Below are 13,195 nucleotides of genomic sequence, written 5' to 3'. Positions count from 1 at the left end.
ACGAGCACTGGCTCATCGTCATGGGAGAGAGAGAGAGAGAGAGAGAGAGAGAGAGAGAGAGAGAGAGAGAATGAAGAAGACGAGAATCGCATTGTTAGCCTTGCTGCTAATTCTTGGCGTCGTAGAAACGAGATCATCATCGAACTACGTGGTTCGTGGATTCACAGATTATTTTTACGACACTTTGTATTCGAGCGATCCTTATTATAGTGATCCACCTGCAATGGCTCCATCTCCCAAATCGGATCCACCTTCAGATCCTCCCATCATAAACTCTCGTGATCACGGAGTTTTCGATGTCACAGACTATGGAGCGACACGAAATTCCGAAACAGAGAGCAGTTCGGTTAGTTCATCGTTCTTCGACAACGTAATTTACGACAGTTTTGAGAGACCGTACGTGTGCGGTTCAGACATGCATGCCCATGAATCGAGTTTCCATGCATTAATTTGTACGTCATCATGTGAATGTTAGTGTCGGATCTAGTGCATTATATACGATGGAACGTAAACATTTAATAAGGTGTTGAGAGATGAACGGGTAAAAAACGGTCCTCTAAATGAAAATACGTATGACATGGCATATCACATGGATACAATTCATTGATTTCGAATCCAAGGATGTAACACACCACACTTAATTAATTTTGCTTAAGGCATTTCTTGAGGCGTGGGATGAGGCCTGCAACCACGACGATAACGAGACGACGTTTTACGTACCTGAAGGCAGATTCCTGTTGGGTCCGATCACATTTAATGGACCTTGCCGTGCCAAATCGGCTATCAAGATAGAGTTGGTCGGAGATTTAGTAGCTCTGGCCGGTTTAGAGGAGTTTCCGACATCCGAGTGGATTGATTTCAGACAGCTAAACGGGATCATCATCTACGGTCAGACCACCATAGATGGCCAAGGCGAAGGAGAAGCCTGGAAACAGAAAAGCTGCAAGAAATCCGCCCAGTGCGACAGATTAATCACGGTTATATATATATATATATATGATTCCGATTAAATTAAATACTTTATTGTTAATCAAATGAAATGATTTATGGTGATTATATATATGTTTTTGGAATGCAGTCTTTGAAACTCAGCGATGTGTCGAATGCAGTCGTTAGAGACATTACTCTATCGAACGGGAAGGCATTCCACGTGACCATCCATGGAAGCCGAAACATTACTATCCACAATGTCCATATCACTTCTCCATGGGATAGTCCCAACACAGATGGAATACACATTAGCCACTCTTCTTTCGTCGATATTTCAAACTCCAGCATCGGTGTGGGAGACGACTGCGTCTCCGTCGGACCCGGGAGCTTCAACATATCGGTCTCCCACCTACATTGTGGTCCAGGCCACGGTATCAGGTTCGAACATATATAATATCATTCGATATAGATATTTTTCATGTTTTTTTATTATCTTTTATAAGGGCACAAATCTAATTACACCTAATTTTTATTCAACCAATCCTTCCACGTATTATATCTATTGCACATTACATGTATATCTTTACCATGGAGAGTGGTATCTTTCAGAATCGAACGTGAAAATATTCATAAAGCGATGGTGAATGAATGCTATTTCATGTACGATGGATGCATGCATGCAGCATAGGAAGCTTGGGGAGGTACAAGAACGAGGAAGACGTGAGAGGGATTAGGGTTGAGAACTGCACATTAAACGGCACGAGTAACGGCGTTAGGGTTAAGACATGGCCCACGTCTCCTCCAAGCCAAGCTCGTGACATGGTATTTCAGAACATTGCCATGAACAACGTCTCTAACCCCATCATAATTGATCAAGAATACTGCCCATCGCATAGCTGCAACATGAAATCTGTAAGTTCATATACGTGTGTATATATATTCATCTACGTACCCTTTTTTGTATTCTTGATTATCAATTTTCTAACATGCCCAATAAAATAATATGCAGCCGTCTATGGTGAAATTGAGCGATATAGCGTTCAAGAACATTAGCGGAACCTACAATACTGAGTTCGAGGTGACGATGTGGTGCAGCTCCGCAGTGCCGTGCGAGAATATCAGCCTCGCCAACGTTAATCTCTCCGGTTTAGTGCAGTGTAATAACCAGCAAGGCCGGTTTAGCTTAACCGGTGGTATTCGTGGTCTTGAGGTTCTTAGCTCAAGCTTTTGAGTTTTTATGGTCCGTCGTTGTAATGCGAATCAGTCTCCTATTAAAAATAACGAAAAGGAAAAAACAAAGGGTCCGATTCTGATATTAATTGGGCCTGTCATATCTCATTACTAACAAGGGGCCCATATTAAAGCCCATTAAGAATGATGTCTTAAACGCAGGGCCTTCTAGGCCCAAATAGTGGTTTCTCGGAAGTATCTGGAAGAGCCTAAAGGAAACAGAGACACGCCGACGAAGTCGAACATCTTCAGAGAAAAATCCCGTCGGCAATGGCGTTCATCATCGGGCGGCGCGCGCTAACGACAGTCCTTGGCAAAACCCTCTCTTCTTCTTCTTCGTCGTCGTCTTTGGCTTCTCTGTCTTCCCTCTCTTCTCGTTCTCGGGTCGCCGTTGGTCTACTGGACAAGGTGTCTTCGACCCAACTCGCGCCGGGTCCGTTTCACATCCCTAACCGACCGAAGACATCTGGGTCGGGATACTCTCCGTTGAACGATCCGTCGCCCAACTGGAGCAACCGTCCACCGAAGGAGACGATTCTTCTAGATGGGTGCGACTACGAGCACTGGCTCATCGTCATGGAGTTTCCTGATCCCAAACCCACCGAGGATGAGATGATCAATGCTTATGTCAAAACCCTAGCTTCCGTCATCGGCAGGTGGAGACTTTCGCATTCATTGTTCTCATAGTTTTGGTTTTTTTTTTTTTGTGCATTTGGATTGATGGGTTTGCGATTTTGGTTTATGGGTTTTAGCGAGGAGGAGGCTAAAAAGAAGATTTATTCAGTTTGCACGACGACGTATACTGGGTTTGGTGCTTTGATCTCGGAGGAGCTTTCTTACAAAGTCAAAGGTATGGTCTTTCAAATTGGGGATTAGGGTTTAAGGCTGCTTCGCTCTAAATTTAATAGAAAGTCTATGAATTATCATCTCGAAGTTGCGAAATTTTGCTTCTAATTCGATTCATTGATACCGATAGGTCTTAGGTGGGTTTAGGGTTTTTAGATCATGGTCTTGCCTTCTGCTGTGCTGATACATCAAAAATACAAAGTTCCCTGCGCTGGAATTGCGACGAGGAAAGCTTTATGAACTCTTGAGCTTGTCCTGTAGGGTCTGCTGAATCAAGAACGAACCTATGTTGTAAATAGAAATCTTGTCAGAAATCTGATGCAGTGGTGTGGTTGTGAACAGGGTTGCCTGGTGTCCTGTGGGTTCTACCAGATTCTTACCTTGACGTACCCAACAAGGACTATGGAGGTGTGTCTTCATTTCTTCCACATTGATGGATGGATGGATGGAATTTGAGTTTATGACTCGGGACTGAGACCATTTGAAATTTTGATTCAGGGGACTTGTACGTAGATGGGAAGGTGATACACAGGCCACAGTACAGGTTCACCGAGCAGAGACAGACCAGGAACCGTACCAGACCACGGTTCGATAGACGCCGGGGCTGATGACTGATCGGAAGCCGGCTAATCAGTTCGACTGACCAGTCAAGGAACATTAAAGGATGTGTCGGTGCTTGATCTGATCCTGTCTTAAATTCCCATATATTTTTTTTCATGTTAGTCAAATGCAAGACCAGATTTTTCTTGTTCTACCTATAAAAGGCATCGAGACGGGGGCTCTCTAGTCTAAGGATCGAGATTAGGTTCATTATTACTGGTTGATTATACAAAGCCGAATTAATCCGTAAAATTGAATGGATTTAATAGAATTTCGATGAAATAAAATTCTAATCGAAGTAAAAAAGAATATAAAAACGATTTAATTGTTTTAAAAAGAGTTTTTTGATTAAAAATTTATTTGCAGCTCGAATTCTACTAATCAAATTTAACTTATTATAGCATAAAAATAGAAAAAAAGTTTGATTCGAAAATAATGGATATGATTAGAAATGTTTTATCCTATTCCTTAATTGAAACCGAGGAAGTTATTATGGTTGCACATATTTGACAAGAATGCACATGCCTCGTACCATTTTATTTTAGCATTTCCATAGTAAACAAAGAATGCTACTTTATGAAAAAGTTAAATCTTAATCAAGGTTAAGAGCTGATTCTATCATAATAATACATCATTATCTTCTTTGACCCACCCTTTAATGTGAAAAAACCACTCTTACCCACAATTTTCTTCACCATAAACCTTAAAAATTGATACGTAATAATGTGTTTTTTTTCCTTGTGCCGCCGACCACATGAATGAATATATTGACCCAAATATTGTTAAATAAAAAATAAAGAGAAAAAAGCTCTAATTTTCATGGAAAGGCTACTGCTTTGTCCCACGGCAAACACTGCACAGGATTTCTGTGTTGGTTTTAGAACTCTGGTTCCTATGGGCTCGCCCCCAGGTTTCCGGTGGTATTTCTGTAAATGAACTTAACCAAAAGGGGCATACCTGTCTAAGCAACCCAGTTCTACTGTGACGCCATAACTGAGCGCCACGTGTCGCTCGTATGTCTCTCTTGTCCCCATCGATTTCCTTCTGCTCAATCACCGCTCACATCAAACCCACTTTATAACTTATAAGAGAGAACCAAACTCACAAGTTCACAACGACAAAGAGAGAAGAAAACCAAACAGGTGACTACACAACCCGGAGGAATGTGCGGCGGAGCAATATTTTCCGATCTGCTGGCGGCAGAGAAGTGGAAGAATACGGCGGAGCTCCGGTCATCCAAAGGTCTCACATTTCGATTTCTTTCCTTTTTCTCTACACTATCCAGGCTTCCTTATGACATCAGTTTCTGACCCTATTCTTTTTTCGTTTGCTCTTGTCAAAAGTGGAAGAGGGACTGCAAAGAAAGGGCAAAAAGAGAGGGAGAGAGAGGAAGAACATGTACCGGGGAATTCGACAGCGTCCGTGGGGGAAATGGGCGGCTGAGATTCGCGACCCGTTCAAGGGAGTTCGAGTGTGGCTTGGGACTTACGAAACGGCTGAGGAGGCGGCAAGAGCCTACGATAAGGCGGCCAGGCAAATCCGTGGCGACAAGGCCAAGCTCAACTTCCCAAAGCCTGAGCCTGAGCCCGAGCCCGAGCACGGGCCACAGGCTAAGAGGCTCTGTGGCTTTGTGGTGGGAGCAGCTCCGGTACAGCAGCAGCCAATGTATGCGGATGGAGAAGAAGCTTGTGACCCAAGTAATGGTTTAGGGTTAGGGGTTGAGGCCGGAGAGGATATGAGCAGCTGCAGCTGTTCTCCCGATTTCTGGATGTTTGATGATCTGTTCATAGAAACACTCTGAATTATTAGTAAGAGTGTGGCGGGGTGCTGTTACTAGCTTTATGTGTATGCTTCTACTATTGGCTAATCTCTACTCTAGCTTGCATTGTCTGAACAAGTTCTGTTATAATACCTATCTTCGTTTAGCTCCATTTTGTCCACAAACATTGTTTGCATGAACATTGTGCTAAACATGCGAGAGAGTAAAAGAAGTACAAATGAAACCAAATGAGGAGTTCTTGAAGTCAAGGGCCAAGAGTATATGTTTCTAAGGGATCAAACACTTTAATTTACCACTACTGAATCATATGTAAGGATCCTACAAAATCGATAAGAGGAAGGAACCACTTTTCTACATTTACCTTGCCTCTAATCTGAAACATCAAGTTATCAACTCATGAGTGAACACAAAGACGTAAAATTTGGAGATTCATCCACAGACTGAGATCAAGCCTCAGAGGCAAATTTAAAGCACTGTAAACTAGACATACAACTGGTGCATAAGGCAATCGAACCCATCAAAGTGTGATAAAACAGCAAAACTACGTACCCTTCTGGAGATTGCAACTCCAGAGCAACCGGGGTGAATCATCAGAACGACATTGAACCAGAGATTGAAGACCCTCTTTATTCGACACCGCAGCTTCAAGGTTTGTGACAAACATCCTGCAGAGTATAAAGAGAGGAGGAAAAAAACATCCCAAAAAAGGATATGTCTGGCTAATACAAGATCTAAGTTCAGAGATGTCCTGAGAAATGAGAAGCTATGAACATTCCTCCCTCCAAAGTCCAACCATATAAGAAATGGTCAACACCAGACAAGTAGACAGACAGGTAGACATAAACCTCAAGGTTGGCAACAAAGACGAAAGTTTGACAATTTATCAGATGCCAAAGAACTCTAAGCTTCTACAACATATAACAACATGAAGAACACATGTCAGGAGAATTCAACCAAATACAATCATTCTTGTTCCGACCTATAAGAATTGACAACGTTGCCGGAAGAACATAATTAACTAAGAACAAATATCATTTAAATCTAAGGCTGAGTTGCAGATATAACGAAGGATATGTACAAATATATATACAGACATCGTTACCATGATTCCATGCCTTGCACAGAATTAAGAATTGCCAATTGATACCACCCTAATCGAAACCACCCACGGAACCATTAACAAACCGGAGTCAATCTCATGGTTAATTTCTCTCTCTCGCCATCGGTGAGAATCCTCACAATCCTCTTGAACGCGAAATGCACGCAGTTCGACAAGGCGATCCAGCATAACACCTCGTACACGAACTCCATCGCCGGATCCGACCACGACGGAAGCGAAGATGATTCGTCCCAGTCTCCCCTCCCAAATCCGCCAAAGTTCCACCCTCTACCTCCGTCGTTCCCGCCGCCGCCGCCGAAGCCGTAGGGACCGTTGAAACCGCCGTTATCACCGTCTAAGAGAAAACGAGCGAGATCACCTCCGTCCTCCGAATCTCCACTAAACGAAATCCGCCTCGTACGGCGCTTTTTCCGGTGAAGCGTCCGGCGAATCGTCTTGTAAGCGCTGGATCTCACCAGCTTAGAGGCGATCACGTCGACCGGGAAAATAACCGCCGATACTTGGAATCCTCCACCCGGGGATGGATCTCCGGAAGAATCCGCGAATGAAACATGATGACCAGACGCCAAATCTCCCCGTCTGAGAAGAAGCTTCCCGAACCCCACGCTTTGATTCGCAGCTGCAACGGAAACGCTATCGGCAACGAGAGAGAAGTCCATGATCGCGACAAATCTCCAATACAAATCACCTTCGATTTGTGAAAGATCCGAGCAGAGAGAAGAATCCGAAGACGCTCGGATTAGGGATTTTTTTCTTTTGGTTTCCTATCGTTTTCCGGGAAAATACAGGAAAAAAGGAAAACAAATCTGGAAGCGGATTCCGATCCGTGGGACCGGATGAATCGGACACGCAACTGGTTTGCGTGTTGGATGTCTTGCTCCCCCTCGCACGTGTGTCCTTATCGTCATATAGTTATGGTCCCTTAATGGGCTTTTTTTTGTGTTTGAATATATATTGGACAGTAGTTATGGGCCAATTTGTTCAGCCCGGCCCAACCGTTAATCGTGAAAAACACCAGTGGCAAAATCGTAAATGTACAGGGAGTAAGTACCGTCGTGTCGTGTCGTGTCGTGATACCAAATCCGAACAAGGGACAGTAAAATCGTTTCCGGTTCACGGAACCCCCGGCTGCCAAACACCTCTCTCTCTCTATTCGCCACATCCATCATTTTTTTTTCTTCTCCATTTTCGCTTATTTTGTTTTAACTTTTAATTAATCAAGTTTCTGCCTCTAAATTCTATATAAAACCCAATAATTTCCTTCCCCGCACCCCCATCATTCCTTTTCTTTTTTCTTGGTCATAACAATATCAAAATCCCAATCGTCTTCCCAAATCGCTAAAACCCTAGAGACCCTTTCGGAGTTCGAAACTCTGGTGAAAACAGAAGAATACCCGGTGAGAGTAGTAATATCCTTGGTTTTGGGTTGAAAGAAATTTGCGATATTTGTTTTGTTTTTTTTTCTGGGTTTGGTTCGCTTTTGCTGCTTCCTCTGGGTTCTTGTGCGATCGATTATTCCATATCGCGCAATGTCGGGTTCGGGAGGAGTTTCCATCGCGCGCACGGCGATCCGCGGAGAGAATCGCTTCTACAACCCGCCGCCAATGCGGCGGATGCAGCAGGAAGCACAATTGCAGCAGATAAGGGAGAAGGAGAAGCAGAGACGCGAAGAGGAGGAGGTGGAGAAGGAGCGGCGAACGGCGGTTGATAGGAAGGGGTTTGGTCTGCCGGAAAGAAAGACCAAGGTTGTCTCCGTGTCGGAGGAAAGCGGGTCGTCGGAGTCTTCCGGGTCGGACCGGGTTGCAAACTCCAACTTGGATCGGTTCTTGGAGCACACCACCCCTGTGGTTATGGCTCGGTGTTTCCCCAAGGTAGAGTCCTTACCTGTTTGGTTGCCGAGTTTTGATGCCGACATCATTTTGTAGTGTTGATCTGAACGCAGAGTTGTCTAAACTTTTCTGCATTGTTCATCCGAGGAATTTGGTGGGCCTTTGTTGGTTTGTGGAATTGATCTGGAAACTATGAGCTCATGTTGAGATTCGGTCTAGTTCTTGTGTAAGACTGTGGATTTGTTTCGGGATGTTATATGTTTTTCTTAAACCTATAATTCGTTTCTCAGAGGAGCTCGAGGGAACCAAGGAATCGTGAGTCAGAGTGTCAACCCTTTTTTGTTCTTGAGGATTTCTGGGAGTCATTTGCCGAGTGGAGTGTTTATGGTGCTGGCGTTCCTCTGTTACTGAGTGAGAGCGATTCCGTCGTGCAATATTATGTCCCGTACTTGTCCGGCCTTCAGCTGTACATAGACCCGACCAAATCCGGCCAAAGATTGAGGTTAACTTGATCATCGTTTTATGAAAGATGTTGTTCCTGATGTAATTCGAGAATAGAGCATTGTGTTTTCATGTTCCTTCCTTGCCTTTCATTTCAAACAGGAGGCCGGTTGAAGATTTTGATGTTGAGTCGTTGAAGGAGACAATGAGTAGTGATGGAAGCAGCAACGTTAGGCTAGAGAAAGTACCTAACAATGCTAAGGCTCAACAGAAGGCGGTGGACTCAAATGTCAGCAATTTGAATAGAATGTGCCTCGGAGAACAATCCCTTGTCAGTTCTGCAGTAGATGGAAATGAGATCAGTAACTCCCCAGGACAACTAATGTACGAGTATTTTGAGCACGAACCTCCGTTTGCCCGTGAACCTCTGGCTAACAAAGTAAAAGTTCCCCCTTTTGAGTCGAGAGACATTTCTATCATTAGCTCTTCTACTCCTACTGTTCTGTTCAGTGTTTTACTTATAAGTTTCCATGCAACAGGTGTCAGTCCTCGCTTCAAGATTCCCGGAGTTAATGACCTACTGCAGCTGTGATCTCTCCCCTTCAAGTTGGGTGTCGGTGGCATGGTATGCCTTGTTCGAATCTTCTGTGTCTGTTGGCCGTTGAATGTCTGAAATATGATGGAATGTTTCTTCCTGTCTGATTCTTGATGAAGGTACCCGATATACAGAATACCCATAGGTCCAACGCTACAGAATCTCGACGCCTGCTTTCTGACCTTCCACTCTCTTTCAACCCCTCCTCAAAGTAAGTAACCCCCGCCTTAATTGATGTTAATGTGTAGAGAATATGATCTCTCTTACACATTATACAATGTGTCGTGTTTTTGTGGCAGGTAGAAGCAGTGTGAGGGATTTTAACCATCCGGGTCCATCCATAAAACTACCGTTACCTACTTTCGGGCTTGCATCCTATAAGCTCAAAGTCTCCATCTGGAATCCACCGGACAGAACCCAAGAATGCCAGAAGTTGAACTCGCTGCTACAAGCAGCCGAGAACTGGCTCAAGCGTCTTCGAGTCCATCACCCTGATTACAGATTCTTCATTTCCCACAGCCACAGATGATGATGATGATGATGATGAAAGCCTTTTGAAAGGAGCCAACTTTGAGCACTTTTGGGCAATGGCTTCTTATCATTACAAATATCTCTGCTGTACTTATTTCATCATACACGAGAGACATCACAGCACTAAAGAACCGCCCGTTGCTGGTTAGCTTTCGCATATCGTTTTGTTTTTCAGGCGCTCAGGTGACTTTTCTGCAGACTCATCTAATTATAAGATGATGTGTCCATTGCAACATATAACTGGCTTGGCGAGTTTTTATAGCCTCTTGTTCTCTTTTGACTTCAGTATCTAGTTCTTCTTTTGTTTGGGAATAAGAACCGAATCTCACGTTCTGTGTGGATACGTAACATTCCACGACACAGCTTATTTGAAGAACTGAACCGGTTGCATGTGTTTTTGTAAGAAGAGTGTCTTATTAATGGTGGAATTATTCAAGTTTTACTCACTTTTTGAACCATATAGATATAGAGTATGGCAAAAGCCCTGAATGAAAGTTCCATTTTCCTAAATCATAAAGCAGATACAAATTCCCAAGTACAGTGATGATAATATAATATATGGGGTAACTCCTCCTAAACTACAAGGTTTGATCTGCAATCTGCATTCGCCTAGACCCTCTGCCGTGGTCTCCCACCTCGGTTTACTTTCACAAGCAACTCCTCTGCCATGAGAAAAGGCTTTAGCGAGATTAGACGTCTTCTTCAAACATGGTTGAGATCAGCAGGCCTCGGACAAACTCGCTCTTTCTTGCCTTCTCTTGGTCCCCGATGTCTCTGAAGGTAGAGACATCAAGTGAGTATCTAAGACTGTGTCCGAGCGAAATGGTCCTTGAATGTGTTTAAGGAATGAATATGCACACACACCTTTCATGGGTTTGCTTATGTGAATCGGCTTTTGTTGCTGGGGCCCCTTCAGTCATGGATGCAGTAGCAGACCGGCTTCCCGACTCGTTTGCTGGAGAAGCGTTGAACATAAAAGATGAAAGCAGCGGATCAGAATCTATGTTTGTCGAAGGACCGAAATTGGACGATCCACCTAGGAGAGACTGCGCCTCCCGCAATTCCTTCTTCAGCGTAAGATAAGCAGAGCTATATCCACCTCTACGCAACCTCCTCCTTCGCTGCACGTGAATCTCTTATCAAGGAAATAGCAAATCGGCCAAAAGAAAAACATCCAGCAACGAGGGTAGCCGAACTAAATCATTTGAGAAGTTAGGCATCATGTGATGAAATCAAACACAAGATAACAAAAAGTTCAAAGGATATCTTAAAGATGTTGCCGTGTTGTGTTGTGATATGGCCAACAATATCCAATCCCACCCTCTTTGTGCAGACAGGACATACCTGAAAAAGCAAAGTTGAGACATTATTTCACACCCAGCTTTAAGCACTCACTGTTTTGGGCATATTGCGTCAGAATGGAACAATGCCAACCAGGAAAGTGATCAAGAAAACACAGTGCTAAGAAGAAAGACAAGCTCATGATACTATAAAGAAGAACAAAAGGCATAAGCTTTACCCTACCAGGCAAACACTGAAGGGACCAAGCCCTCCAATCATTAAGGGTAAGCTGCTAAAACTAAAATACTTCAACACCGACACAGAACGACAGATTCAGAAGCTTTCCGGAGATGGAATCAAAAGCTGTTGTCCACATTTGACAAGGAGAATCGATATGAGATATTATACAATCACAAGATAAGGAAGCATCCTTATTCTTCCCAATCAACTTCGAGTTTCCAAAGGAAACCAAAGTGTAGCCATATAAAAAGAACAAAACAGACAATCTAGGGAAACTATGGAGGAAACAAATCCTCTGGGATATTTCTAAATCGTATAAACACGTGAAGATGATGATCGTTACCCCGTTCTTGGCCTCGACGGGATGCTCCTCATCGATATGGCAGCAAAGCCCAACGATGTCAAAATCCTCTGCGCAAAAGGGGCAGATAAATTCCGTCTTCAGATCGTCATCCCCTTCGAAATCCTCGTACCCTCCTCCCAGATACAAATCTGCCCACAATTCCACGGATTAGATCACAACAACATGAAACCTAAATTGCACAATCTAGCCCACGAATTCTCTCGCGAAACAAGCCCGATCAACGACGATAACCTGATCGGGATTGATACCGCCGCGAAGAAGAAGAGGACGAGGAGAAAACAGAGGGACAATTGATCCATGAATTGGAGTCCATTTCTCTCCGATTAAGAAAAAAAATCACAGAAATTAGAATGAAATTAATCGAAATACGGAAGATTCCACAATTCTGATGAACGAGACGCTAGAATGATGGCAGCGATGGATGGCGCAAAAAGGCAAACCAGGAGAGAGAAATGGAGAAGAGAACTGAGACTTGTCACCCAACTTCTGGTTCGGAGGACTCGAGATTCAATATGAAAAAAGAGCCAACACTATTTACTATTATACCCTTTTAGTTTATATAATTTACACAATTGTCCCCGAGAAAATCACCGATTGGACCGAACCGAACAAGTGGTTTTTGGTTGTCCATGTCTCGTACGTGTCGTACGCTCGTTGGCTTCGTGGCTCTCTTTTAAATCTAAATAGCAAAAAGGGAAAGAAAAAATATATTTTTAGGAGAAGGAAAAAAGATGTTTCCAAGTTTCGAAAAATTCGAATAATACTAACAATTTCAATTAATGGAATGGAAAAATACTTGGAAAGTCATGACGCTCCAGGATAATACGCTTAGTTAGTATCACGGAACAATAATGAATTGTTTTCACCAACTATTGCTTGAAACATAGAAATGATCGATCGATCGTTTTTTATATCAGAAAGTTAAAACATGTTTTCCAATTCATTTTGTACCTAGTTTGATCTCTCTGCATATATAACATTGGTGTGATCACTTGTACTGAGCTAATAGTACTGAGATAATAGTGACTATTGACGGAAATTTCTGTAGTCGAAAGATATGGAACTACGTCTATTGCTTGAAACATAGAAATGATCGATCGATCGTTTTTTATATCAGAAAGTTAAAACATGTTTTCCAATTCATTTTGTACCTAGTTTGATCTCTCTGCATATATAACATTGGTGTGATCACTTGTACTGAGCTAATAGTACTGAGATAATAGTGACTATTGACGGAAATTTCTGTAGTCGAAAGATATGGAACTACGTCTGCCATTGTTATCAAGAACTTGCAGAAATCTACGGAAAATAACCGACCATACGGTGAAACACCGAGAAATTCTAAAATCAATCGAAATGAAATAGGTCGATGTGTTCTGATACCATATCGCGAGTCGTCAGAAAGAGT

At 43.1% G+C, this 13,195-nt stretch overlaps 6 protein-coding genes across 6 annotated transcripts; 4 read left to right on the top strand and 2 right to left on the bottom strand.

The window, feature by feature from the left end:
• The first annotated feature begins 84 nt into the window (after positions 1-84).
• Positions 85-2,309, top strand: LOC104818906 (exopolygalacturonase-like). Its single transcript, XM_010548704.2, has 5 exons — positions 85-346; positions 657-977; positions 1,079-1,368; positions 1,614-1,842; positions 1,940-2,309. Exons 1-5 carry the CDS (start codon positions 224-226, stop codon positions 2,159-2,161), a joined length of 1,185 nt encoding a protein of 394 aa, XP_010547006.2. The 5' UTR covers positions 85-223; the 3' UTR covers positions 2,162-2,309.
• A 56-nt stretch (positions 2,310-2,365) lies between these two features.
• Positions 2,366-3,805, top strand: LOC104818904 (multiple organellar RNA editing factor 3, mitochondrial). Its single transcript, XM_010548703.2, has 4 exons — positions 2,366-2,816; positions 2,913-3,010; positions 3,349-3,414; positions 3,505-3,805. Exons 1-4 carry the CDS (start codon positions 2,431-2,433, stop codon positions 3,612-3,614), a joined length of 660 nt encoding a protein of 219 aa, XP_010547005.1. The 5' UTR covers positions 2,366-2,430; the 3' UTR covers positions 3,615-3,805.
• Positions 3,806-4,399: 594 nt separating this feature from the next.
• Positions 4,400-5,537, top strand: LOC104818903 (ethylene-responsive transcription factor ERF071-like). The gene is made up of 2 exons (XM_010548702.2): positions 4,400-4,848; positions 4,950-5,537. Exons 1-2 carry the CDS (start codon positions 4,770-4,772, stop codon positions 5,405-5,407), a joined length of 537 nt encoding a protein of 178 aa, XP_010547004.1. The 5' UTR covers positions 4,400-4,769; the 3' UTR covers positions 5,408-5,537.
• A 745-nt stretch (positions 5,538-6,282) lies between these two features.
• LOC104818902 (protein gar2-like) lies at positions 6,283-7,377 on the bottom strand. Its single transcript, XM_010548701.1, has one exon. The coding sequence runs from the start codon at positions 7,163-7,165 to the stop codon at positions 6,563-6,565; it is 603 nt and encodes a 200-aa protein (XP_010547003.1). The 5' UTR covers positions 7,166-7,377; the 3' UTR covers positions 6,283-6,562.
• A 268-nt stretch (positions 7,378-7,645) lies between these two features.
• Positions 7,646-10,245, top strand: LOC104818901. Its single transcript, XM_010548700.2, has 6 exons — positions 7,646-8,377; positions 8,626-8,837; positions 8,939-9,215; positions 9,316-9,401; positions 9,491-9,582; positions 9,671-10,245. Exons 1-6 carry the CDS (start codon positions 8,036-8,038, stop codon positions 9,898-9,900), a joined length of 1,239 nt encoding a protein of 412 aa, XP_010547002.1. The 5' UTR covers positions 7,646-8,035; the 3' UTR covers positions 9,901-10,245.
• Positions 10,246-10,387: 142 nt separating this feature from the next.
• Positions 10,388-12,283, bottom strand: LOC104818900 (protein DEHYDRATION-INDUCED 19 homolog 4-like). Its single transcript, XM_010548699.1, has 5 exons — positions 12,019-12,283; positions 11,767-11,915; positions 11,169-11,246; positions 10,767-11,029; positions 10,388-10,676 (listed from the first exon to the last, which is right to left on the bottom strand). Exons 1-5 carry the CDS (start codon positions 12,098-12,100, stop codon positions 10,592-10,594), a joined length of 657 nt encoding a protein of 218 aa, XP_010547001.1. The 5' UTR covers positions 12,101-12,283; the 3' UTR covers positions 10,388-10,591.
• Positions 12,284-13,195: the final 912 nt, after the last annotated feature.

This window comes from Tarenaya hassleriana, unplaced genomic scaffold (assembly GCF_000463585.1).
Source record: "Tarenaya hassleriana unplaced genomic scaffold, ASM46358v1 Cleome3, whole genome shotgun sequence".
Taxonomy (NCBI): Eukaryota; Viridiplantae; Streptophyta; class Magnoliopsida; order Brassicales; family Cleomaceae; genus Tarenaya; species Tarenaya hassleriana.
This window is presented reverse-complemented; position numbering and strand designations above follow the sequence as displayed.